Source organism: Taudactylus pleione, unplaced genomic scaffold, assembly GCF_031769625.1.
Source record: "Taudactylus pleione unplaced genomic scaffold, aTauple2 ptg000824l, whole genome shotgun sequence".
NCBI lineage: Eukaryota > Metazoa > Chordata > Amphibia > Anura > Myobatrachidae > Taudactylus > Taudactylus pleione.
The window spans coordinates 1,852,955-1,877,215 of NW_028285226.1; the positions used below are offsets into that span (position 1 = coordinate 1,852,955).

A 24,261-nucleotide genomic window follows, 5' to 3' on the forward strand; every position below is an offset into this window, starting at 1 on the left:
GCGATATCCTGTGCTCCTGGTCTGTGTGCTCTGAGAACACAGATAGTTAGTGGCTCACAGTTTGGCAGGGTTCTGCCATATTGAGCAATAGAAGGTTTGGACATCAGTTTATGATAAAACAAAAAGGAGAAGTAATTGTCTGTAAAATGACAGTTATGACTGTAGCTTGCAGCCACACATGTATTTTCGTCACCTATGTGAATGTCTGTTTCCATTATTTGTTGTAAATGAGGTGTCCAAGGGTGGAATGGATTTGTGGCCTGTCTGTTGCCATGTAATAAATATAATTTGACCGGTCGGTTTCTTTGTAGTGGGGTAAAATGTGGCCTGTCAGTTGCAATATTATGTATTCGTTGGTGGCCTGTCAGTTGCCATGTTATGCATTAATTTGGTGGCCTGTTGGTTGTCTTGTAGATTTATTGGTGGCCTGTTGGTTGCCGTGTTATGGATGTATTGGTGGCCTGTTGGTTGCCGTGTTATGGATGTATTGGTGGCCTGTTGGTTGCTGTGTTATGGATGTATTGGTGGCCTGTTGGTTGCTGTGTTATGGATGTATTGGTGGCCTGTTGGTTGCTGTGTTATGGATGTATTGGTGGCCTGTTGGTTGTCTTGTAGATGTATTGGTGGCCTGTTGGTTGCTGTGTTATGGATGTATTGGTGGCCTGTTGATTGTCTTGTAGATGTATTGGTGGCCTGTTGGTTGCTGTGTTATGGATGTATTGGTGGCCTGTTGGTTGTCTTGTAGATTTATTGGTGGCCTGTTGGTTGCTGTGTTATGGATGTATTGGTGGCCTGTTGGTTGCTGTGTTATGGATGTATTGGTGGCCTGTTGGTTGTCTTGTAGATGTATTGGTGGCCTGTTGGTTGCTGTGTTATGGATGTATTGGTGGCCTGTTGGTTGTCTTGTAGATGTATTGGTGGCCTGTTGGTTGCTGTGTTATGGATGTATTGGTGGCCTGTTGGTTGCTGTGTTATGGATATATTGGTGGCCTGTTGGTTGTCTTGTAGATTTATTGGTGGCCTGTTGGTTGCTGTCTTATGGATGTATTGGTGTCCCGTTGGTTGCCGTGTTATGGATGTATTGGTGGCCCGTTGGTTGCCGTGTTATGGATGTATTGGTGGCCCGTTGGTTGCCGTGTTATGGATGTATTGGTGGCCCGTTGGTTGCCGTGTTATGGATGTATTGGTGGCCCGTTGGTTGCCGTGTTATGGATGTATTGGTGGCCCGTTGGTTGCCGTGTTATGGATGTATTGGTGGCCCGTTGGTTGCCGTGTTATGGATGTATTGGTGGCCCGTTGGTTGCCGTGTTGTGGATTGTGTATATATAGGTAGAAATGTGTGCGCTGTTTTGAAATTATGACCCTATAGGCCGAAACTGCAACCTACTCAAATAGGATGTGCACCTAGTGAGAAACCTTATTAAAAGGATGAAAGTGGGTGCAGCGCTGAGTCAGCTACACAAGCACTAAAATAAGTATCTTAGTAGTACTCTAAATAATTAAATAAAAACAATGACCCTACATAAAACTGACTGCAGTCATCACATCAAGCAAATAGATCAAATGTTATATAGAAAAGTGATGTTTTATCAGTAGCTCATCGTTCCAAAAGGGATACACGTGTAAGGTATATTCAAAGGGGGTTAATATGGAGAAGCTGTTGATACAGACAAGTTTGGCCCCCTACAGCCTGGGTGACTATCAATATGATAGTTCTACATTAAAATACCCAGAAAAATTGCCTCCCTTGGTCTTTAGGAACAATCTGTCCCTCCAAGGTATAAAGCTGGGTACACAGCTATACAATCATCGGGCCGTTCATCCAATATCGAGAGAACGGCTGCTGGATTGTATAGGTGTATACGCTGTCCCGATGCTGGAGCGTTAGCCGATAAACAGCTTTTAACGCTCCTGCAACGGTCGGGATCGGGAGGTGGCATATTATGTACTGTTTAGTATTTATCGGTTCGCCCTCCCGATCCCATAGAAGCCCGTACACACTGTGCTATGTCTGCACAGTGTGTACGCAGCTCACAGGCAGCTGATGGGGTCACACTGGGGACAGACTGCACGGATGATTGGGACCTGATCAGCCTGCGATCGAAAAAGTGTGTACCCAGCTTAACTTAGATGAACATGTTTGCTGATGTTTACAAGTGGAAGTAGCAGAAGCCACAAGTCTTTCACTGGCTGTTTCTATCTATTGTCAATGGATTGTCCTAATTGTTGTTCTGTTGTACCAGAATACAGTAAGTGGAAGGGACAATTACAGTAATGGTGGATGTAAGTGTACATTTCAGTGTCTCAGACTGACGGCTGCTTGCTGTCTTATGCTCCTTACACTCAGAGCGATCAGCCAGCGATACAATGTCGCTGGCTGATCGTCCTGCACTTGCCCTGTTGTGCTGGATGATCGATATCGATTCCAACGACTATAGCGACCCGCGATCAACGATCGTGTGTCCTTTATAGTAACTTGCTCGATATCGAGCAGGTTGGCCAGTATGCACGGCCGACGGACAATATCGCTATCGTCCATACGAGCCCGCACATCGTTGGTGGGGCCTAAAAATTAACGATATCAACTAAATCGTTCATGTAAATCGCTGCGTGTGTACGCAGCATTAGATGTCCATTGTTATATTAAATGCCACTTTCCAGCAAATCTTTTTGGAGTACATACAATATTAGTATATATCGCATTATTTGCTGCATGTTCTCACAGGTTTGTATTCTATCTTCATTCTGTTAGACCTTCTTCCCATGAAATCTTACTACATACGTGACAGTAAATCATAGCCGGAAAGCCTGTATTTAGTGAATGTGCATGGTCATTTAGTCCAGGAATGGAGGACCTCAGGCCTAGGGGCCGTATAAGGCCCCCGGAATCATTTGGTCTGGCCCTCTGAGCTTTTTTCTGCTAGCCTCATCTGGCACACTGCAGCCAGAATCTATGCAGCAGTGGCCCCTTGAGCGTCCTTAGAACATGTCAGACGGTCACGCCGCTGCCCTTACAGCTCCCTGGAGCATCCTCAGGATGCTCCGGACATTGCTATAATCACTGTAGATTGTGGCCCCACCCCTGTGACATCACACGGAGGGGGCGTGGCCTGCGCCAGGCCCACGAATAATGTTATATATATCAAAATGGCCCTCGGCAGAGAAAAGGTTCCCCACCCCTGATTTAGTCTATGTATGAACCTCAAGCAGTGGTGGGGTCACATCAGCAGTGGTGGGATATACATGCAGCAGGCGCAGTGAGACATACAGATGTCACTTTGTTATTGGGAGCACCATAATAAGTCTATCTTTGCTATACAGTCCGTTCCTATTTATTTTAATTCCTCTTGAACGTTTTAAAGCCTCCAACCTGTCACTGTCCTTAGCCAGGAACACATGCTCTGATTTTAAGTCAAGGTCCTGGATTACAGCTGTTTTGTTGTTCTAACTCTGCTAGGCAAAACTTTTACATGTAGCTTACACGCCTGTGCATGCATGTCTTCCCACATTCCGCAGTCCTATTCATATACCATTATTTTCCCACTAGTTCATCCCGTATAGGGCCTGATTCTGCTTGGATCACAATTGCTAATACGCACTCAATCGTTGCGTTCTGCACGTGCGTATGCATCACAGTGTGCTTGCGCGAGCCGGCCACTGCGATCATCTTCTACGCAGACCCTCGCAGAGTGATTGACAGGAAGTACCGTTTGTGGTTGGTGACGGGGGGGCTGGTCAGGGAAATGCAAGCGTGCCAGTGTGTTTGAACGCCGTTGCAGGGGCGTGCATAAATTACCCACTGTGATGCCCTACGCAGCCTGAGGCCTCATAGCGTGCGTGGAAGTGAGCAAATTCTGAGTAAGGTCAGAGCTTGTGCAAGTGTGCGTGAGGCTGCGGTGGTACTCCATTGTACCAATGTTTTTGCAGTCTTGTTAAACGTTACAGGTGTGTGTAAGGTAAGATAAGATGGGCGTCCTTATGTAGCGCTACAGCGGCATTGCGATCACAATTAATTGGCATACTATCGCAGTTGAACTGCATGCGTAATCGCTATCGCAATAGTGATCCTTACTGAATCGGGCCCATAATAAAAACTACTGGTCTTTCTTTACCTGCTGATAGAATACTAGGCAGGGTTTCTCCAAGACAACCCCTGACGGGCACTGCCACCTGGGACTAAACTAAGACTCGTCTCTGCTACTCTGTTACCAAAATCAAATATTTGATGTTTTTTTTTTGCTAACAAAAAAATACTAAACTTTACTCTTAATCAGAGAGATGGATTTACCAAAGTGTCCATCAACTTTAGGGCTGTGCCCGCCGGTGTTGCATTCGGATAGTGGCGCCCCATATTTAATGTGACTGGATTTGGCATGCAGTGGTTAGTCAGCACTTACCCCTGGGGGGCAGGGTGCTCTTTTTGACCCCTATGGATACCCTTACAGTGAACACAGATCAATTTAGCAGCCAGTACCACAAAGAGCACTAAGGGGCCCATTTATCAATATTCACATGCTCAGTGCGACCTGTTTTCTCCCTCCTGAGGCAAAACGCCTATCCAGAATAAAATAGATGTTGTAGTTTTAAAATCTGCTCTTTTTAATGAATGTTGTTTCAAGAAAATCGGTTATGCTTCTTTTTTGCTATTGGCCTTCAAAGATGGTGGAAAATTGAACGTGAGATTTATGAAAGCAAGTTTAGATGACATTGTCACAGATACAAAGTAACTATTTATAGTCTGCTATTTTATAATTGTGATGGTGTCCACTTAGATCGTTAGCTATCTAATAATGAGATCTGGGCAGCTGAATTCCAGAAAAAATGTACACGATGGATTTTTTGGCCTACTTTTGGCCTCATACTGTCAAACGTACATTTTTGTAAGCCTTGAGAGCGATTTTTGAAATCTGCATGAGAAGTTGTATAAGCCTGTGCACTTCCACAGCGTGTGCTCTCATAGATCTGCCACAGCAATTACTTCAACGTTGCTGATTGTGCACTGTGGAGTCTGTGACCGTTTCACCTAACTCCACTACTACTGCATACTGTGACCTGACACTTTACCAAAGTTAGTCCTACATATATACCAACCTTCATGCAAAATTTCAACAAAACCTGAGATCAAGTGGGAACCCCTGGTCCACTTCACATATATTCTTCTGGGTGTCCCACATTATTTTGGGCTATAACTGTATACAAGAGCTGTGTTCTGGTCTGTACCCTTCAGATACATGATATTGATACTAATATCAGCCAGGCTGTGTAGATACAGTGCTCTATGTTGCGCCCGTACAGCATTGGGTGCGGGGAGTAATGTCACTTTCTTTCTTTGTGGTGCATATGAACCCTACAATGCTGCCATCTATGACTGCTGTTTATTAAGCAGCATGGCAAAGGGCTTCCAGATTCCAGCAAACTTGTCTGGGACACCCCCTTACTGCGTGTGTTTGTATAGCACCACCTAGTGGTCTCAGTTGGTAGGGTGGCTTTCTTACTGATGTAACCTTTATTTTGGCACAGAAATGGTCAGCAGTCAGCACATCCCGATAGATGACGCAGGGAAAAGGAAAAAGAAGAAGCGACGGACGAGAGCAGCAGAGGCCTTCACTGGGAAATTTGCAGGTCATTCTATAGCTAAACACCCATTCTGTTTGTGCTTTGATGAGGAAGGACAGTCACGTACTGTTTACATTAGAGTGAGGCTGTAAACAGCCCCCTGTCATGGATATGATTGCTATACATACACATTTCATCCATTACTGGTCGTCTTTCATTGGCAATTCATCATATGTAATGAGAACAGTAAAACCCTTCAAGTTTGATATGTAACATGTCCCTGGAGACCTTGGTATAGAAATAAGAGGTTTACACCCCCCAGCCACTTAATGTACTGAGCAAAGGATTCCATCGCTTAGGCTGGGGAGAAAGGATGTTCTTGGGGATGAGAGATCGGATGTTTTTGAGCTTTTTAGTTAAATCTAAAAAACCATTTGAGAGTGACTGACTTGTAACTAGTAAGAATCTACAAGGAACTCCCCAATACAAGCCTTCCTCTAATTACCAGTCCCTGAAGGTGCCTCCCCGGGCGCTAGGTTATCGCCCTACAGTCATAACCTTCATTACTAAAGATTCCAGACATTCTTTTTACTCTAAATACTGTGCAGTAATGGCCTTTTTCAAACACCACTGGTTCTGACCTAACTAGGCAAGCATCAGCACATGGCTTGTGACAATGAGGGAAAAACTAAGCAAAAGGCGATTTTTAATTTTTTTTATTTTATATTTTGAAGAAAGAACAAATGATCTACACACAATAACTTTACCACAATTTTCTCCTTCATCCGCTAGGGGACACTGGAGGTGCTTACGCTGGGGTATAGAGGCGTGGATAACTGGAGCTGGCACTTTAAATAATTTAGAAGTGTGAAGCTCCTCCCCCTCTATGCCCCACCAGCCCTCAGTTTAGAAAATGTACCCTTGGAGCTGGTCACAACCTGCTGTGCTCCAGCAAGTCACATAGTTCATTTCTTTTATTTCATATGTGTTTTATTTTTATTTCTTATTTTAAAACATCTTTTACATGTTTCTTAAGTACCCTTCGCCACCTCTCTAAATGTGGGGTCCGGGTTACTGGCACCCTGTTAATGGGTTACAGGAAGGAGTGTGCAGTGCTGAACCAAAAGCATCTGACAGCTCCTTAATGCCGCACACAGCACACACACCACAGGAAACCACATGTGAGTGCTGTTCAGAGGAGCCGTCCGGAGAGGGAGCGCAGTGAGTACTAATCACATGCACATCCCCGTCTCCTGTACCGTGGCCAGCGCTGGCTTCAGAGCGTTAATTACACTTCTCCCCTCTCCCCGCTGTTGAGTAGTGTTCACTCTAGCTCCGGCGGCAGGCAGGGCGCCGGAGCTAGAGAGGGCAACCTTATGCGCGCGCCCGAAAAGGGGGCATGGTCATGAAAAGGGGGCGTGTCTATAAGACGCGTCCCCTTTTCGTCATACTTGGGGGCGTGCCTGGCGCTTACGGACATGCCGGGCAGCCCCCAAGCTCTGCAGAAAGGGAGAATAGATGCCGGGTGCATGCGCCCGGCGTCTATTCTCCGGCGGTGACCGGGACACCGCATGTTTCTCCACCCGCGGGACACTGCGTCCCGCGGGTGAGAACGGCTCCCGCAGGCTGTGAGGGCAGGGCGCTTTTTGCCCTCCTCCTGGAGGGCAGGGTGCTTTTTGCCCTCCAGAAGGAGGGCAGGGCGCAGCGCCCCGCTAAAACAGCCTAGCGGGAACGCTAGATGAGCGCGGCTAGCGGCTGCTACTCAGCGGGGCTTGCACAGGGGGGAGATGATCCTGCAGCGGGGGCAGCCATTTTCCGGCCCTTAGGGCATAAAGAAAGGAGGTGGAGCTTAACAGCGCGGACTCCCTATCTCAATAGAGCCCTGTCTAAATAACGCGGCAGCGGCTGTGAGCACAGCGTGGCTGCCGTGTTTAACCTGTTTTTTAAAAAAACTGCATCTCTTCACTACAGGTCGTATGCAGTATATACAGAAGGCTGATTCTCCTGACTACATCCCTGGCAAGAGGTTGTGAGTAACACTGGGGTGTTTGGCAGGGAATCTAATCTGTGGGAAAGAGTGGGGAGTGTCTCTTCCTCTGTGTCCTAAACCAGCCTTCTGTTTTATTTCTAAAACAGAAGGCTGTGTCTGGGTGACTGTGTGTATCCATGTCAAACAGAACAAAAGCGGCTCAAAAGATGTTTGTCTGTTCTAAGTGTAACACAAACTATCCAAGCCGCATGCTGCTGGGTCCACTTTATGTGATGCTTGTATAGCAGTAGATCCACCTATGGCTATTACGGCCACACCTGCTCCCCCATGGGCCGCTGACATGGTAGGAGTAATGACGAATTTAACGTCTGAGTTAGCGGAGGCACGTAAGTCTCAACTTCCCTGGGTGGCGGGGCTAACCAAGTCTCTAGACACCCTGGTACAGGTTATGGGTACAGTGGTGCCTGCACCCTCCACCTCCTACCAAAGACCGACACAAAAGCGTACCCTGTCGACTGTTCTCCAATCAGAAGAGTCGGACGAAGAATTCCTCGCTACGGAGGAAACAGAAGAAGGGGAATTGGAGGAAGCGTTACAGGACGCTTCCCCTCAAGAATTGGAGTACACTTCTCCCGGGGTGGAATCTCTAATTTTGGCAGTCAGAAAAGTTCTGAATTTACCTGAGGATATAATACCTGCATCCCAGGAGTGTGAATTATTTCATGAACAACCAAAGAGCTCTGCGGTTTTTCCGTTCTCACAGCAACTTCAACAGCAGCTCTCAGTGGCCAGGAAGCAACCGGATAAACTGCTCAAAATTCCACACCGGTTTCCGTCTAGCTATCCTTTTCCATCATCCATGATGGAAAAGTGGGAAACACCCCCTCCAGTAGATGCGTCAGTCTCCTGTCTCTCTAAGAAAACAGCACTCCCGGTAGCGGGAGCTACAGTACTAAAAGATCCTTCGGATGGTAAGTTGGAGACAACGCTAAAATCAATTTATACTGCAGCGGGTGCTCAACTTAGACCCACCCTTGTTACCGCGTGGGTTAACAAGGCAGTGGTCTGCTGGGCTGACCAGTTGATTTCCGGTTTGGACTCTGGTACCTCCAGAGCAGAGTTACATCTACTAGCAGAACACATCCGTGAGTCTGCAGTTGACCTGGGAGAAGCTTCGAAGGATATTAGTCAGATTAGTGCTCGCATATCTGCTTCAGCTATTTCGGGCCACAGAGCCCTCTGGTTGCGTGCTTGGCAAGCGGACGCAGAGTCCAAGCGTGCGGTGGAGGGTTTACCATTCACTGGCGATATGCTGTTTGGCCCAGAACTGGACAAATGGATATCCCAGGCCACGGGGGGGTAAGTCTTTCTTCCTCCCGTCGGTTGCTCCAGCTCCCAGAAGATCTTACAATGGACCTTCGTTTCATTCCTTTCGTGCGCCACATTCCTTTCGTGGTAGAGCCAGAGGTGCTCCCACACAACATAGAGGTGGCAGAGGTAGAGGTCGTCCACACCCTGTTGCACGTAGACCAGAGCCTAAACCAGCGGAAAAGCAGGTGGCATGACGGTCTTCCGTCCCACCTGGGACCTCCTGCAGTGGGAGCCCGCCTGCAAAACTTTCAACAGGTTTGGAACCAGACCTCTATAGAACCGTGGATCCGCAGAATAATTTCCCTGGGGTACCGAATAGATTTCGAAGTCCCCCCTCCACCTCGGTTCTTCACTACAAGTCTGCCAAAGCCTGCAAGCAAGGGCAAGGTTTTACAGGAGGCTATCCAGTCTCTAGTAGTATAATCTGTACTAGTTCCGGTTACGGAACATCAGAGAGGTTTGGGGTTTTACTCTAACCTTTTTGTAGTACCAAAACTAGATGGCTCGGTCAGGCCGATCTTTAAACCTCAAGTCTTTGAACCTGTATCTGAAGATTTATCGCTTCAAAATGGAGTCTCTGCAGTCAGTCATAGCGAGCTTGGAACCAGGGGAGTTCCTATTATCCCTGGATATCAAGGATGCCTATCTCCATGTTCCCATTTGGGAACCTCACCAGGCATTTCTGCGTTTCGCCATATTGAAGCATCATTATCAGTTTCGGGCATTGCCGTTCGGGTTATCCTCGGCTCCCCGTGTCTTCACCAAACTCATGTCAGTCATGATCGCTCTCCTTCGGTCATCAGGAGTGAACATAATCCCTTATTTGGATGACCTGTTACTCAAGGCTCCATCGGTATCTCTTCTATCAAATCAGGCCTTACTGACATATCAGACCATAATCCAGCACGGTTGGATAATCAACTTCAAGAAATCAAATCTCAATCCGTCCCAGAAACTTCTGTTTCTGGGCATGATCTTGGATACAGCATCACAAAGGATTTTTCTTCCAATAGACAAGGCCCGGGATATCCGGTTGTTAGTTCAGCTGGTCCTCAGAACAAGGAAGGTGTCCCTGCTTCTTTGTCTGCGTCTCTTGGGGAAGATGGTAGCAGCTTTCGAGGCACTACAGTTCGGCCGGTTCCACTCCAGGGTGTTTCAGCTGGACCTGCTGGCACAGGGGTCAGGGTCTCATCTGCTTCTTCATCGACAGATCCGTCTGAACCCGGTTACCAGAGTGGCCCTTCTTTGGTGGACACAATCCAACAATCTGTTAGCGGGCAGAAGATTCGGAGTGTGGGACTGGATCATCGTAACAACGGATGCCAGCCTTCGAGGATGGGGAGCAGTAGTCCTCGATTATCACTTTCAGGGTCGATGGTCCCCGCTAGAACAGAAGTGGCCCATAAATGTGTTGGAACTCAGAGCGATTTACAATACTCTGATAGTGGCAAAATACTTTCTAAAGGCTCGTCCGGTAAGCGTTCAGTCCGACAATGCGACGGCCGTTGCTTACATCAACCGCCAAGGAGGGACTCGGAGTCGCATGGCTATGCGGGAAGTATCTCAGATCCTTCGGTGGGCCGAAAAACAGTCTGTAATCCTGTCATCGGTATTCATCCCGGGTGTGGACAACTGGGACGCAGATTACCTAAGTCGACAGGATATGCATCCCGGGGAATGGAAGCTTCATCCAGAGGTGTTCAACGCGCTGATACGTCGATGGGGAGGTCCTCAGGTGGACCTCATGGCATCGCGATTGAATAGTTCGCTCCCAGTATACGTCTCAAGAACTCGGGATCCGCAGGCTGAAGCGGTAGACGCCCTGACATGTCCGTGGATCTACGACTTCGTTTACCTTTTTCCTCCGATTCCGCTTCTTCCTCGTCTTCTAAAAAGGATAAAACAAGAATCAGCCTCTGTAATTCTCGTAGCTCCGAATTGGCCTTGGAGAAGTTGGTTCTCGGACCTTCGGTCCCTATTGTCAGACGATCCGTGGCCCCTTCCTCTACGCCCGGATCTTCTGCAGCAGGGTCTATTCATACACCCCAACTTAGCGCAACTGCGTTTAACGGGGTGGCTCTTGAAACCGATATCCTAAGACGCAGGGGCATCCCAGACGCGGTTATTCCCACCATGCTACGTGCCAGGAAGCCTGTTTCGGCTGCGCATTATCATCGCATCTGGCGTGCTTATATCTCATGGTGTTCCAGTCGGGGTCTTCCGTCTAGAACTTTTCGGTTGTCCCGGTTTCTGCTTTTCCTTCAGACTGGTCTGGATTCTGGCCTTCGGCTGGGAACTTTAAAGGTGCAGGTTTCTGCCCTCTCCATTTTCTTTCAAAGAAAATTGGCCCTCATTCCTGAGGTGCAGACGTTTCTTCAAGGGGTCTTGCGCATGCAGCCTCCTTTTTGTACCTCCGATAGCTCCCTGGGACCTAAACTTAGTGCTTCTGTTTCTTCAGTCGCCCATGTTTGAGCCTTTGGAGGAGGTCGATCTTAAGTACCTGTCTTGGAAGACTGTCCTCCTCCTGGCTCTCGCTTCGGCTCATAGTTTCGGAATTGGGTGCTCTGTCCTGTAAAGCCACCTTACCTTGTGTTTCATGCTGATAGGGCGGAACTCCGGATGGTAGCCACCTTCCTTCCCAAGGTTGTGTCGGCTTTCCATATCAATCAGCCTATTGTAGTACCATCGTTGCTGGAGGACTCTGATGGATCTTCTACCTTGGATGTGGTTAGGGCTCTCCGCATCTATGTTGCCAGGACAGCGTCCCTCCTTAAGTCTGGGTCGCTTTTTGTCCTCTATGATGCGGGTTCGGAGGGGTTGGCCAGGGTCTAAGCAGACTCTGGCACGTTGGATCCGGCTGACTATTCATCAGGCTTATGATAGTGCTGACCGTCGGCCTCCTTCGTCCATTTCGGCTCATTCCACACGTTCTTGGGGGCGTCATGGGTGGCCGGTAGAGGAGCCTCCACGTCACAATTGTGCCGTGCAGCCACTTGGTCTTCAGTTCACACGTTGTCAGGTTTTACAATTTTGATACGTTTGCTACTTCGGCATCCCGTTTTGGCCGCCTTGTTCTGCAGGTGCCACAGAGCGCTCCCGCCCTTGGGGAAAACTTTGGGACGTCCCCAGCGTAAGCACCTCCAGTGTCCCCTAGTGGATGAAAGAGAAAATGGGATTTTGGTACCTACCGGTAAATCCTTTTCTCTGATTCCACAGGGGACACTGGACGCCCACCTCTGCACTCTTAGCCTGCCAGTTCAGCTCGTTCCATATGTTGGATGCTTGTCTCGTGTGTTCTTCTCTCCTTTTTTGGTTTGTTTACTCCGCTTGTTCTCCATCTCCTCTCGGTCTTCATTTTCTAAACTGAGGGCTGGTGAGGCATAGAGGGGGAGGAGCTTCACACTTCTAAATTATTTAAAGTGCCAGCTCCAGTTATCCATGCCTCTATACCTCCAGTGTCCCCTGTGGAATCAGAGAAAAGGATTTACCGGTAGGTACCAAAATACCATTTTCTAGCTTCTTAGATGTCCCTGATTGTCTGTGTTTGCCTTTTGCAGACTTGTACCGGCTGACCGATGAGCTGCTTGGAGAGGGGGCCTACGCCAAAGTTCAAGGATGTGTCAGTTTGCACAATGGAAAAGATTACGCCGTTAAGGTAACGTAGCAGTAAAGACCAATGCTTTCGGCTGTTCTGGCCAGCCCGGTCTTCCTTCTGTAATATTGACTGTCTTGTCAGTGTTCGACAGATGATTCGGTCTGAAACCCACCAGTAAAGCTGGGTACACACTATACAATGTAACGATACATCGATCCTGCGGTACACACTGTACAATCCGCTGTACGTTGGTGCAATGTGGTGTTACATGCTGCATGTAACTGCACCGCATCATTTATTGCATCGTCCCATCTGTGCAGAACGCTATACGATGTGTATGATACATCGTTCCGATCCGCGTCAGAAGATAAATCGTATAGTGTGTACCCAGCTTAAGTTGTAGTCTAGTTTGAGCTGGAACTCGTGCAGCTGTCAGAATAAGGGTAAATGTGTTTTGTGTGGATGCTGCGCACCGTACTGACGCAGATTGTGCTGCCATCTGGTAATGATCTAGAATGTGAGAAGATTGTTTAAAAGACACATTAACATATTATATGGTTTTAAATGAAAGTCCCCCACCAGTTGCAGCTACTTCCCCTTTCAGCACCCAATTTGTATTCTGAATGGGTTTGTGGATTACAGAAGCCGACCAGTACTGAGTGTGCATAGATGTGTAGATCCTTTAGCAAAGTTTGTTATTGTAACCCAATCATGTCAAACTCCTAAACCAACAATGAAGTTTATGCAAGAATTCCCTTTGCCACTTGACCCCCCCTCACATACACTTACTGCCCCCGTCTCCTCACACACACGCTGCCCCCAATGCTATAACTGTGAAAGGTAGGCAGTGGCTGTGTGACTGCACTGACTGTGGCACTTATTAGAGGATGGCAGCACCAGGCAGTACTTACAGGTGTGATATTATGAGTGACTCCAGTCCCGGCTGCAGCGCTTGTCCTGTCCCGGCTGGCTGAGCTTGTTTCACAGGTGGCCTGTACAGGGGTCTGGGTGTGCAACAGATTCAGCTGGGAGCGCGGTGGTAGGCCTTGTGGCGTCTCTAGCAGTGTTACTGCCGGAAGGCAGGCTTGCGGGAACACAGACCTTGTGTGTGGCGTTACTGCCAGAAGGCGGGATTCTGGGGGTGCAGGTCTTGTGGGGTGCGGCGTCTCTTCCCGGCAGCACAGCGCATCATCACGTGACACTGTCACTGTTGGGCTGCATAATATGTGTATTTAGGCCCACATAAAATGTGCATTTGGGTTGCATGTTTGTCATGTCTGTTGTAATCAGTTAGTGGTGATATCACTGTGTGGCTGTGATAAATAGTGACCATATCGTGCTGGTATTAGTTACTGGATCACAGCAGCCGTGTTCTAGAAGTGGCTCTTTTTGATGGTATCAATGCTAAATGTCCATGTATTATACTATTGTTTCATTCATATCTGTCTTCACTAATGGATGTCTGCAATATCAGGGATGTTGTGTAAAGTCGTTAACATGTCCAGTAATCCTTAAACAAGGTCAGTTATTAAATTGTATTGACCTTTGTAGAATGGTCAACCTGCTTGGAAGATCGGTCCAGTGGTCGTCTCAAAGTAGATCTTCTGACACGCTTTGTTGTGGCATAATCCAACTTCATATGATGAAATTGTGGGTCGTTCCGCAGTGAAACGCGTCAGTACGCTACTTTGGGACTACCGCTGAACAGATATTTACAGCACCCTCAGCTTAGTGATTGGTTGTTCTTCTCTTGTGTCAGAGGCAAGAAAAAATGGCAGATGTGAGGCTGGTGAACGCGCTTCCATTTAGTGGCATTGCTGGTAACATCTCGCTTGTTTCCCTCTTCCTGCAGATCGTGGAGAAGAAGGCCGGGCACAGCCGCAGCCGAGTATTTCGAGAAGTTGAAACTCTGTACCAGTGCCAAGGCAACAAGTAATATCACATGTCAAAAATAATCATTGCTTTGTGCCTTTTGATTTGTGTGGATGGGAAAACTGTAATTGAGCTACAAGTTCTGTAATGTGCGGTTTATTGGGAGCACATACAGCAGCTGCTAGAAACTTGATTACTCTTATAAATCTTGACTCCTATACAGAGCTCCCTAATGATACTGCGGAGATGAAACTGGCATGGAGAGGGTGCTGTCCATAGAATGCTAAGAACCCAGAAACCCTTGGAATGAATCATTGTGCAGAGGATAGACTGATAGGTTTATATAGAGTATCTTTTGTGAGCGTGAATCATCTTAGGTGTCTGACTTAGGAGCTCATTCAGATCCGCTCGCTAGAAGCAATCGCTTGCTCCGAGCGTATGGAAATTCGGGTAAGTGATGTCAAGGCAGCCGCTTGCAGGACATGTCCTAAGCACTCCCACTTTGTTTTGGCGAGCGATCACTTTTTGTTTGTAGACACCCACCAACCTGTCTAAAGACGCCCACTTGCGTACGGCATCTCCTGGAAGTGCATGAAACCATTGGTACATTGAGCAGCATCGAATGCAAATGCAACGCTTGAGGTTGACTATACCCTTCCGCAAGCACTACAGTGTGAAATTCCACCAGGTGACGTGACCTATGACGCTGCCTTTTAATTATGCACGCCTCTGAAACGGCGTTGCAACACTCAGGCACGCCTGCGCTCGCACCTCTACTCCCCCATTAGTAGTGCCCTGCCCCTGTTACCACTCACAAACGGCCTCTCTTGTCACTCATTCAGATGGGCTGTCTATGCTGGGCGAGCAAGCCCTTCCAGACCACTCGCAGTGGTTCACGCGCGCGCATTGGGATGCATACACGTGCAGATTGGAAATATCGGCCATGAACGAGCGAGCGGCCGCTTGCGAGTGGGTCTGAATCAGGTCCTTAGTACTTCCGATTTAAGTAAAACAGAAATGGAAGTCCTAAAATCACAGAAGAAGGCAAGAACACCCCTATCCCGACCTTCTCTACTAGGGGTGGGCAATAAATGCCCCCCCCTCCCAGATATAGTAGTACTACACATCCCAGCATGCCCTCGAAACAGTTTTTCTATTTGGCCATGCTAAAACTGTTGCAAGGCATGCTGGGATTTGTAGTTCAACAACAGCTGGAGGGTAATTTATTGCCCGTCTGCAGCCTCCGCCTCTTGGCTTTTGTGTTTATTCACTTGCTTTCTTTTCTTAGGAATATTTTGGAGCTGATTGAGTTCTGTGAAGATGATGCCCGTTTCTATCTGGTGTTTGAGAAGTTACGAGGAGGTTAGTAGGGCAACTTTATACCACAAGTCATCGGTGGGGGGGGCATGTTGGCATGAGATTGCGTTAGCTAGAAATGCGTACTCCTGTTCCTGAACATTTATTGCCGTCCCACTGACAGTGAGCGCATTCAGGTTTTCACTTTCCCGTTTTACCTGCTTCATTGCATATATACTGTCGTCCTGTAGGGGGCGTGCTCCACTCCTGTGTCCATTAGGGGCATATAGGAGGCGATTCAGTTGTTTTTACCATGGCTATTTCTTTTGGGCGCCCATCGGAGCATATGAATTGTTGCTCCATTGGGGCGTGAATAGCCGTGGTTGCACACATTTCTGTTCCCAGCCCCGCGAGGTGGCAAGCAGAAATATGCGATGTCTGCACTTTGGGTCCCCAATGCAGTACTTTTAGATGGGCTTACGGCTAAATCCGGTGCTTCTGGGCGCGCACACGTGTCAATCGCACCCTAATTGTGGAGTAATTAAGTTGCTACGATGGGCGCCCATTACATTTTGGCCACTCAAAAACAATTGAATCGCCCCAATAATGAGGGACATTCTGTGCCTCTAAGCACTGTATATCTGCACTACGCTTTCATTTTATTATCATTTAAAATTGTTTTCTTTGAATTGAGCTGGGCTAAAAATGCAAGCTGTACCAATAGCTGTTACTGGATTTAAAGTATAACATATCCTTAGAGATCATGGTGGAAGGTCTTTTTGGTGCAACTGTATTGAAAATGACGAAAATGCATAAGTGTGCACTGTTTTTGAATGTTTTCAGTTCTGAATGTATGATAAGTGACTAATTCGGGGAGAAGGTTGTGGTTGTTTTGTTTGTTTGAGGTTGTGTTTGTTGTTTTGGTTGTTTTGTTGTGGTTTTTTTTTTTTTTTTTTTTTTTTTTAGCTATTATCTTCTAGAAGGTGCTAGATAAATGTTATGTAGAATCTGGTTTCAACGTCTACACTTCTAAAAACCCACTCCTTAGTAAATATACCCCTAAATACTTATCAAGGCTTCCTGGTTTAGGCAAAGGAGTCTATAAAGCTCCTATGAGATGTATTCTTGATTTTGGTTTACTAAATTGTGACTGTAGTATAACCCCAAAAAAAATCACTTCAGCCTTTTTTCTCTGTGTACTGAGATGTGAATTAGTTCAGAAATAACCCCATGTGTAGACTCCCTAGTGTAAATATGTAACAGATGTAGAATCCTCTGGCTGATGCAATAATTTCATCTCTTCCTTAATAAGGTTTAATTGGTAGATTTTGCAAACCGACGATTCTCTGCATTTTTCACCTCGAAATTTAAAACATTGATATTAAATACATAACCACATGTGCAATTTAGCCTCTCCATAGGAAATGTATACCACCCCCTGCAGCCTTTGAGTGACTTCATCAGTGAAATCTTCTAGGGGTGCATGCTAACTAATTTACAGAGTTGACTAAAGAGCAGTAATATCTTACACTGAAGGGCCAAAAGTCATGGGATAGATGCCAAATATCGTGTGAGACCCCCGTCTAGCCCAGCGAAATGCAGCATCTTGACATGGCATTGATTCCACAAGTGGACAGAAGACCTTGGCGAAATGTTGACCCATGTTGCCTGGATAGCTTCACACAGCTCCCCGATATTTGTAGGTGCAGGATCTTGGGTGTTAATGGACCTCTCCACCACATCCCACATAAATGCTCAATTGGGTTCATGTCAGGCAACGAATGGTGTGACCACCACTCATCAGAACTATCCAAAGTGCTCCTCGAACCAATTCTGGACAACTTGGGACAGTTGACATGGTGCATTTTCCTGCGGGAATATTCTATCGTTGTGGGGGTATGTGAAGTCCTTGAAGGTCTGCAAATGGTTATCAAACAATGCAACGTAGCGGTTACCGGTTAATGACGTGGTCAGTCGGGCCAGTAGGCACAACCCATGCCACATGAACACACCTCACACCATTATGGAACCACCACCAGCCTGCACGGTGCCTTGTTGACAACTGGGGTTCATGGCCTCCATGGGGTCTGTGTCACACCTGAACATTACCATCAGTCTGAAACAACTGGAACCGTGACTCATTGGACCATGCCACATATTGCCAGTCCTCCAGGGTCCAATTAGCGATGTCTCAAGTACAGGTCAAGCGTGATGTTCGGTGTTGTATTGTTAACAGGGGCACTCTGGTGGGTGTTTTGCTTCCATATCCCATGGAAGCTAAAGAACACTGCACTGACCTGCTGGATATGTGTCTGCTACCTCCTGCACTGAAGGTGGATGGGATTTGAGCGAGTGTCGCTTGTCTGTTACCACGGACAATTCTGGTCAAACCCCACTGGTCACGATCTTTAAGCATCCATGTCAACCACTGTGCTCTTCACGATGGGTGGTAATGCCTTCCATGAGGTATTCCTCGTATACACGTGACATCGTAGATCGAGGAATGTTGAATGTCCTCACAACTTTGGATATAGAATGTCCCATTTGTCGGGCACCCACTATCATGCCTCATGCCAACCCTGATAATTCACGTCACCTTGCCATGAGCAGCCTAGCTGGTGTTCATACTGACTCACGAGATGTCAGATTACAACTGATGAAGGTCTGGGCAATTCGAAGACATCACAGTACGGTGATGCTATCCACCATTAGCTTTACGTACTGCTTTCCTATGACTTTTTGGCACTTTAGTGTATTTATCTTCTAACCATAAATTCATTTATTAATGCATTTTCTCAGAGCACTTATGGTGCATACACACGATCAGATTTTTCCTTCAGATATGAACGATAACGATTTAAAAATCGTTCAATCGTTCATATCTGAAGGAAAATCGTTCATATCTGACATGCCTGGACGATCAACGATGCGCGTTCCCGATGGTCAGATAACGATTTCTGACATCTGATGTGTTTGCAGTCAGACTTGGACGATTCCATTCATTTTAATGCAGTCAAAAATCGTTCAATCGTTCAAATCGTTCAAAACTTTGGTAAAATCGTTCAAATCGTTCAATCGTTCAATCGTTCATCTGACAAATCTGACAAGTCTGACAAATCTGACCGTGTGTATGCTCCATTAGAATTGTACTAATTCACTTAATGTGTTTTATAGGGACCAAGATTGCTACAAATTAAATCTGTATAACTGGTACTTTCACATTTATGGCTTCAGCTCTGTACTATGTATACTTTCCATGAAGAAAATAAACTATTATCTGTTCACTTATTATACATACAGGGTGCAGCACTAGTACTGACATAATGGTCTGCATTTTCCCCAGGTTCCATCCTGTCCCATATTCAGCGGCGGAAACACTTCAATGAGAGAGAGGCCAGTAAGGTGGTCCGAGACATCGCCTCTGCCCTGGATTTTCTTCATAACAAAGGTAGGAATTAATTTCCATTATAAATGGTATATATAGTGCTAGAATCTGAATTTAAGATATGTACTGGGAGTACAAGTCTAGTTTGGGAAGACCAGTAAGCAGGAGATTGCAATAGTCCGTGCGGGAGATTACAGTTCTTGCAGTGTCTTGTGTAGGAGGATTTGGATGCAGATTGGATCTGGAACGAAGGGCAGTTTGGGTGTCCTCTGTAGATAATCTTACGAGCAGGGCCCTTTTACCTCATTGTCTGGTAATCCCCAGTCTTGTTCTAGTACCACTTTTGTTCACCATTGTAAAGTGCGGCTGCTAAACGTCTATATATAATATATATCAGTGAGCTTGGGTTGTAGGTTTCATTATCGTGTTGTCACCATAAATACAGATGTTTGGTAGCATATTGGCTTAGTTTGAGGTGGTGAGAGAACATTAAAGGTGAATTGGTACAAAAACAGTAGCGTGGGCTAATACAAATGGTGAAAGTTCTGGGGAGGATAGGTACATTTGGGTCCCATACATCTAGAGACAATCCTGTAATGTGAAAGCGGTTTTCATTTTCCAAGCTAAGTGATATAAATCGCTAGAGGATAGCCAAGGACCTAAGACTGAGCCTTGTGGTCTCCATCTAATAAAGGAAGCGGAGAGGGCTGGATTAAGAGGAACAGTCGCTGAAGAGCAATATGATGAGTAAGATGAGACCCAGGATAGGACAGTGTCCTAATGACCTAGGAATGTAGTGCTTGTGAGAAGAGTGATCAACAGTGTCTAATAGAGCAGAGATATACAGTACCAGAGTATTAGAGGAGCAATGGCCTTTAGACTTGGCAGTGATCAGATCATTCACCACCTTAGTCAGTGCAGTCTGTGTGCAGAGTTGGAAACAGAAGTGGGAATTATTGGTTAAGGCTGGGATGAGTACAGGAGACAGTGAGTAAGCATTGAGTGGGTAGGCCTGAGCGCGAGGAGGAGGACAGGAGATAGTTACCCTTCATTTATGGGCTAGATAGAGAAGGTGACAGAGGGTACAGGGACTAAACATATGTTAATATGACAATATTGTTATGTTTGTGACCATATATAATTTAAAATCCCAAGTTGTTTAAACTCCTGTAAAGTTTATGGGGGAATTCAATTGTTGTAGCCTCCATAATAATAAATAGGCACCTGTCGGAGCAATTTAAATATTTTGAGTGCCCATTAATTATTACGCTTGCTAAATAGCGGTTGGACGCCAAAAAGCCAGGGCGTCCAAATGGAGCAACAATTGAATTGCTCCATCGGGCGCCCGCCACCGACAGCCATCGGCGCAAATTGTTTTTCCTCCCTATGTGTTCTGTATATGTTATGTTCTGTATATGACCACACCTGGGCTAATCAGCTTTGCATAGGAAAAGAGGGAGCTGACCGACTCGGAACATTGGTTCAACACCAGCCACTTGGGATAGAGCTGGGGCAGAGCTAAGGGTTTCTAAGTGTGTGGGGGAGCTGGCTTATGTGACGGGTGTGTGAAGATTGTTGAACATCCTGACAATAAATCACCACCTTATTTAATCAGAAACACTTCTCTAGTTCCCAGTAATGAGATCATTATCTCGTTTTATTTACATTTATTGTTCATCTATTTCCTCTGTCTCCCAGGAATTGCACATCGAGACCTGAAGCCAGAAAATATATTGTGTGAATGTGAAGATAAGGTACACAGCGCTAATGTTAGTGGCAATATCTGCATCACAGATGGCGTTGGCAATAGCATATTAGTATGAACAATAGTGGTAGCATTTTATAATAATGCCAATGTTACTTGGAGTCTACATTAATAGCCCCTGCAGCGGCACCAGTTATTGTAATGTATTCTAAAGTGATGCTTTGTATATGTCTGTTTCTAGGTCTCGCCTGTGAAGATTTGTGACTTTGACCTGGGGAGTGGCGTAAAGCTGAACAGTGCTTGTACCCCTATAACAACCCCCGAGCTCACAACTCCTGTAAGTACAGACTGTACCCGATAATCACTGTACTCTATAATTGGTTCACAGCCATCCACATTAGTCCTATATGGGACTGTAACCCTGTATTGATCTGGTGTACGTCAACGTTTTGTACCTGCTTATAATGTTGTTTCCATGTGCTGGTTACAGCATATAACTACATTGCTATTGATCTGTATATTATACAGCTGGGCTTTCTTTTTGTCACTTTGCTATTTTCTGAGGGATTCTTGTGTTCTAGATCCAACACTTGGTATAAAGTACAGTTGTTTCCAGACTCTAGTTGTGATTTATGTGTTTGGTGCTCTTCCAGCGACTTGTCTGAAAATGTGTTGAGAATTGATGTAAATACAGACCGTGCATAGATGACTGCAAGGAACAGGCGTTAGAGGCCACAGGACTACGGCATTCCCCCTAGATACTGTATGTCTGGTTCTATAAACCTGTCATTCCTTCTTTTCCCAGACCAGCGTTTACCCTCTAACCAGAAGCAGATTTAGCCAATAACTCCGGTGTGGAAACGATAATATGTGTATGTGGATTCAAATGCAGAAAATTGAACTGTTGAGCAACTTTAATGACCAAACCCCTCAAGGACTTTGGTGCCATTCATAGTCACATAAGTGACATCAAATATTTAAAAAAAAAAAAAAATGCTCATTACCTCAATGACCTAAGCTATGATATCATCAATCACCTTAGGTTATAAACATTAGATTTTTTGTGTGTCTAATTCTGGTGGGATGGTTACAGCAGCAGGTGCCCTTAAGAAATAGTAACCTCGCCACCTATTTAGGGGCCTTCATACTATGGGTCCACATAACGCCATGACCTATATAAAGCAGCCCTTGTCCTATCCAGTTGTGGCTGGCACCTTAATTCCCATGTAATGACAAATACCAGCCTGTGGGCTATTCAGTGCTGAGTATACCCTCCCCTCTTTCTTACTAAATCAACATTTTTCTTTCTCAGCACCCTGGGTTCCCCCGTTCCCCCGTATCTGTCCATCATGTGGGCTGCAATAAATGGACATTGCAGGTTCTGTATCTATGCGACATACAGTACATACATACATACATATGCCGTAACGTGGACCTTAATTGTATGAGGAGTAGTCGTATAGGACGATTGGATTATACTCGTATATATTGTTGTACAATCAAAGCAACATTATAACTTCAAGGCCATACCTGGTGTCATTCATTTACATTTCTGGGCTGAATCATTTCAATTTGTTATGCACATAGCTTTGGGGGTAGGAGGGTCAGGTTCTGTCTATGGGTCTGATTCAGAGATGAATGCAATGGCGTTTACAGGTGTGGATCGATTGTTTGTTTTCGCAGTGTGCATGTGTATAAGTCTCACTGCGCGTGCGCAGAGATCGGTTTGCGATTACAGACGCACTGAGGATCCACTCACAAGTGAGTTACAGGTAGTGTTTGGGGTGGTCAGAAAAACAGGCGTGTCTGACCAGTTGTACGCCGTTACATGGGTGTTCATACATTAGCCCTTGCGATCTTGTAGCATGAGAACCCTCTGCGAGTCTGGAGAGTTCCCGAGTCTGCAGCTGGTCAGACCTGCCGCAAGGGCAAGATGGCCGCTTGATGTGTGTCGATGTTACCGATATTGACGCACGTAAGCGACGTCTAACGCATATAAGAAGGCAGACGTGGGCATCCTTATGCTCGGACATTCTTTGAAACCATTAGCATATTTTCACAGCTGCGATCACATTAGTGTACATCTCTAAATCAGGCACAATGTTCACCACTGGGTTGGAAAAAAAGCTTTTCTCATTGCTTGCTTTACGGTTTACACAACAATATACTCACGTTTTATGGAAAGACTCGGTTTTGCGTTGTATTTGGACCATTCCACACTCTCTATATTTTAATGAAAATTGCCAATTTGTGTCTCCGTGTATAGATCAGGTGAATGAGGGCTAGCTCCACACTTACCATTTCACTTGACAGCACTTTTGATTACATACATCTGGGGGGACCTTTCCTAGACTTAAACAAAACTGCAGGGATTAGGGAAGGATGGGGGAACTTAATATTTTAAGGCAACAATTGAGGTCGTGTAGGATATCTGCCGCTACAATTGAGGTCGTGTAGGACATCTGTCGCTACAATTGAGGTCGTGTAGGATATCTGCCGCTACAATTGAGGTTGTGTAGGACATCTGTCGCTACAATTGAGGTTGTGTAGGATATCTGCCGCTACAATTGAGGTCGTGTAGGATATCTGCCGCTACAATTGAGGTCGTGTAGGATATCTGCCGCTACAATTGAGGTCGTGTAGGATATCTGCCGCTACAAGTGAGGTGATGACGTCAGGCATCGGGCACCATAGAGTTAAGTTTTCAGCCTCCCATGATGCACCAGGTTCCCTCTCCTATACCCCACCCCCGAGCAAAGGCATCTCAGTTTCGTTGGTGCCCGGCTCGAAGTCGGAGCACATATTTAGAGGGGGCTAAAATTAGCCCCTAAAGTTTTCTTCAACGGCAGCTGTGGCTGCACATCTGGGAGCACAGCATGGACTGGACAGTCAGTACTGACATCCATGCGGATCTCTCCTTCACCCCGTCGGTACTGATCCGGGGATGCTGGTAAGTATCTGGGGTCACAGCTAGCGGTGACCCCCAGATGCTACAGACCGTGGCCGGATCCAAGGGGGACAGGTAAGAGGCGGGGTCCCGCGGTGGCTCCCCGCTGAACACACGGTCTAGAGTCCCCAGGCAAGGGGCTCCCTGGGGACTGGCTGCAGCATGGAACCAGGTACTAACCTGCACTTCCACTATACCCCAGGGACAGCAGGCCGCGGCTGAGTGGCAAGCGCTACGGCGTCCCGGGGGTTAATTGCATGCCAGGGGAGCGCGCCTTCCCTGTTCTCAGCCGGCGCCTCCCCTGCTGCACCCAGTCCTGTCTGCACCGACCAATTGGTCCTGTGGCAGCGCTCCTCCCCCAGGCCGGCCTCCTCTCTGCTCCTCGGTGGCCATCTTCTTCAAGTATGGTGAACGCTGCTAGAAGCTGAGTGTCGGTGGCATCGTGGTCCCCCTGCATACCTCTCCTCCGATAAGGTCAGTGTATGCAGCGCTGTGTCCTACCAGACTCTGTGTCTGTGTAGTTGAAATCAGCGCTGATAGTGCA

At 46.6% G+C, this 24,261-nt stretch overlaps 1 protein-coding gene across 1 annotated transcript in view; it reads left to right on the forward strand.

The window, feature by feature from the left end:
* The window catches only part of MKNK1 (MAPK interacting serine/threonine kinase 1), a 49,646-nt gene that overhangs the window by 617 nt on the left and 24,768 nt on the right, over positions 1 to 24,261 (forward strand). The window contains exons 2-8 of the mRNA XM_088458296.1: positions 5,521 to 5,622; positions 12,475 to 12,572; positions 14,365 to 14,444; positions 15,673 to 15,746; positions 19,024 to 19,128; positions 20,764 to 20,819; positions 21,012 to 21,107. Of these exons, the coding sequence (XP_088314422.1) occupies positions 5,521 to 5,622; positions 12,475 to 12,572; positions 14,365 to 14,444; positions 15,673 to 15,746; positions 19,024 to 19,128; positions 20,764 to 20,819; positions 21,012 to 21,107 (611 nt within the window). The remainder of the gene's footprint in view (positions 1 to 5,520; positions 5,623 to 12,474; positions 12,573 to 14,364; positions 14,445 to 15,672; positions 15,747 to 19,023; positions 19,129 to 20,763; positions 20,820 to 21,011; positions 21,108 to 24,261) is intronic.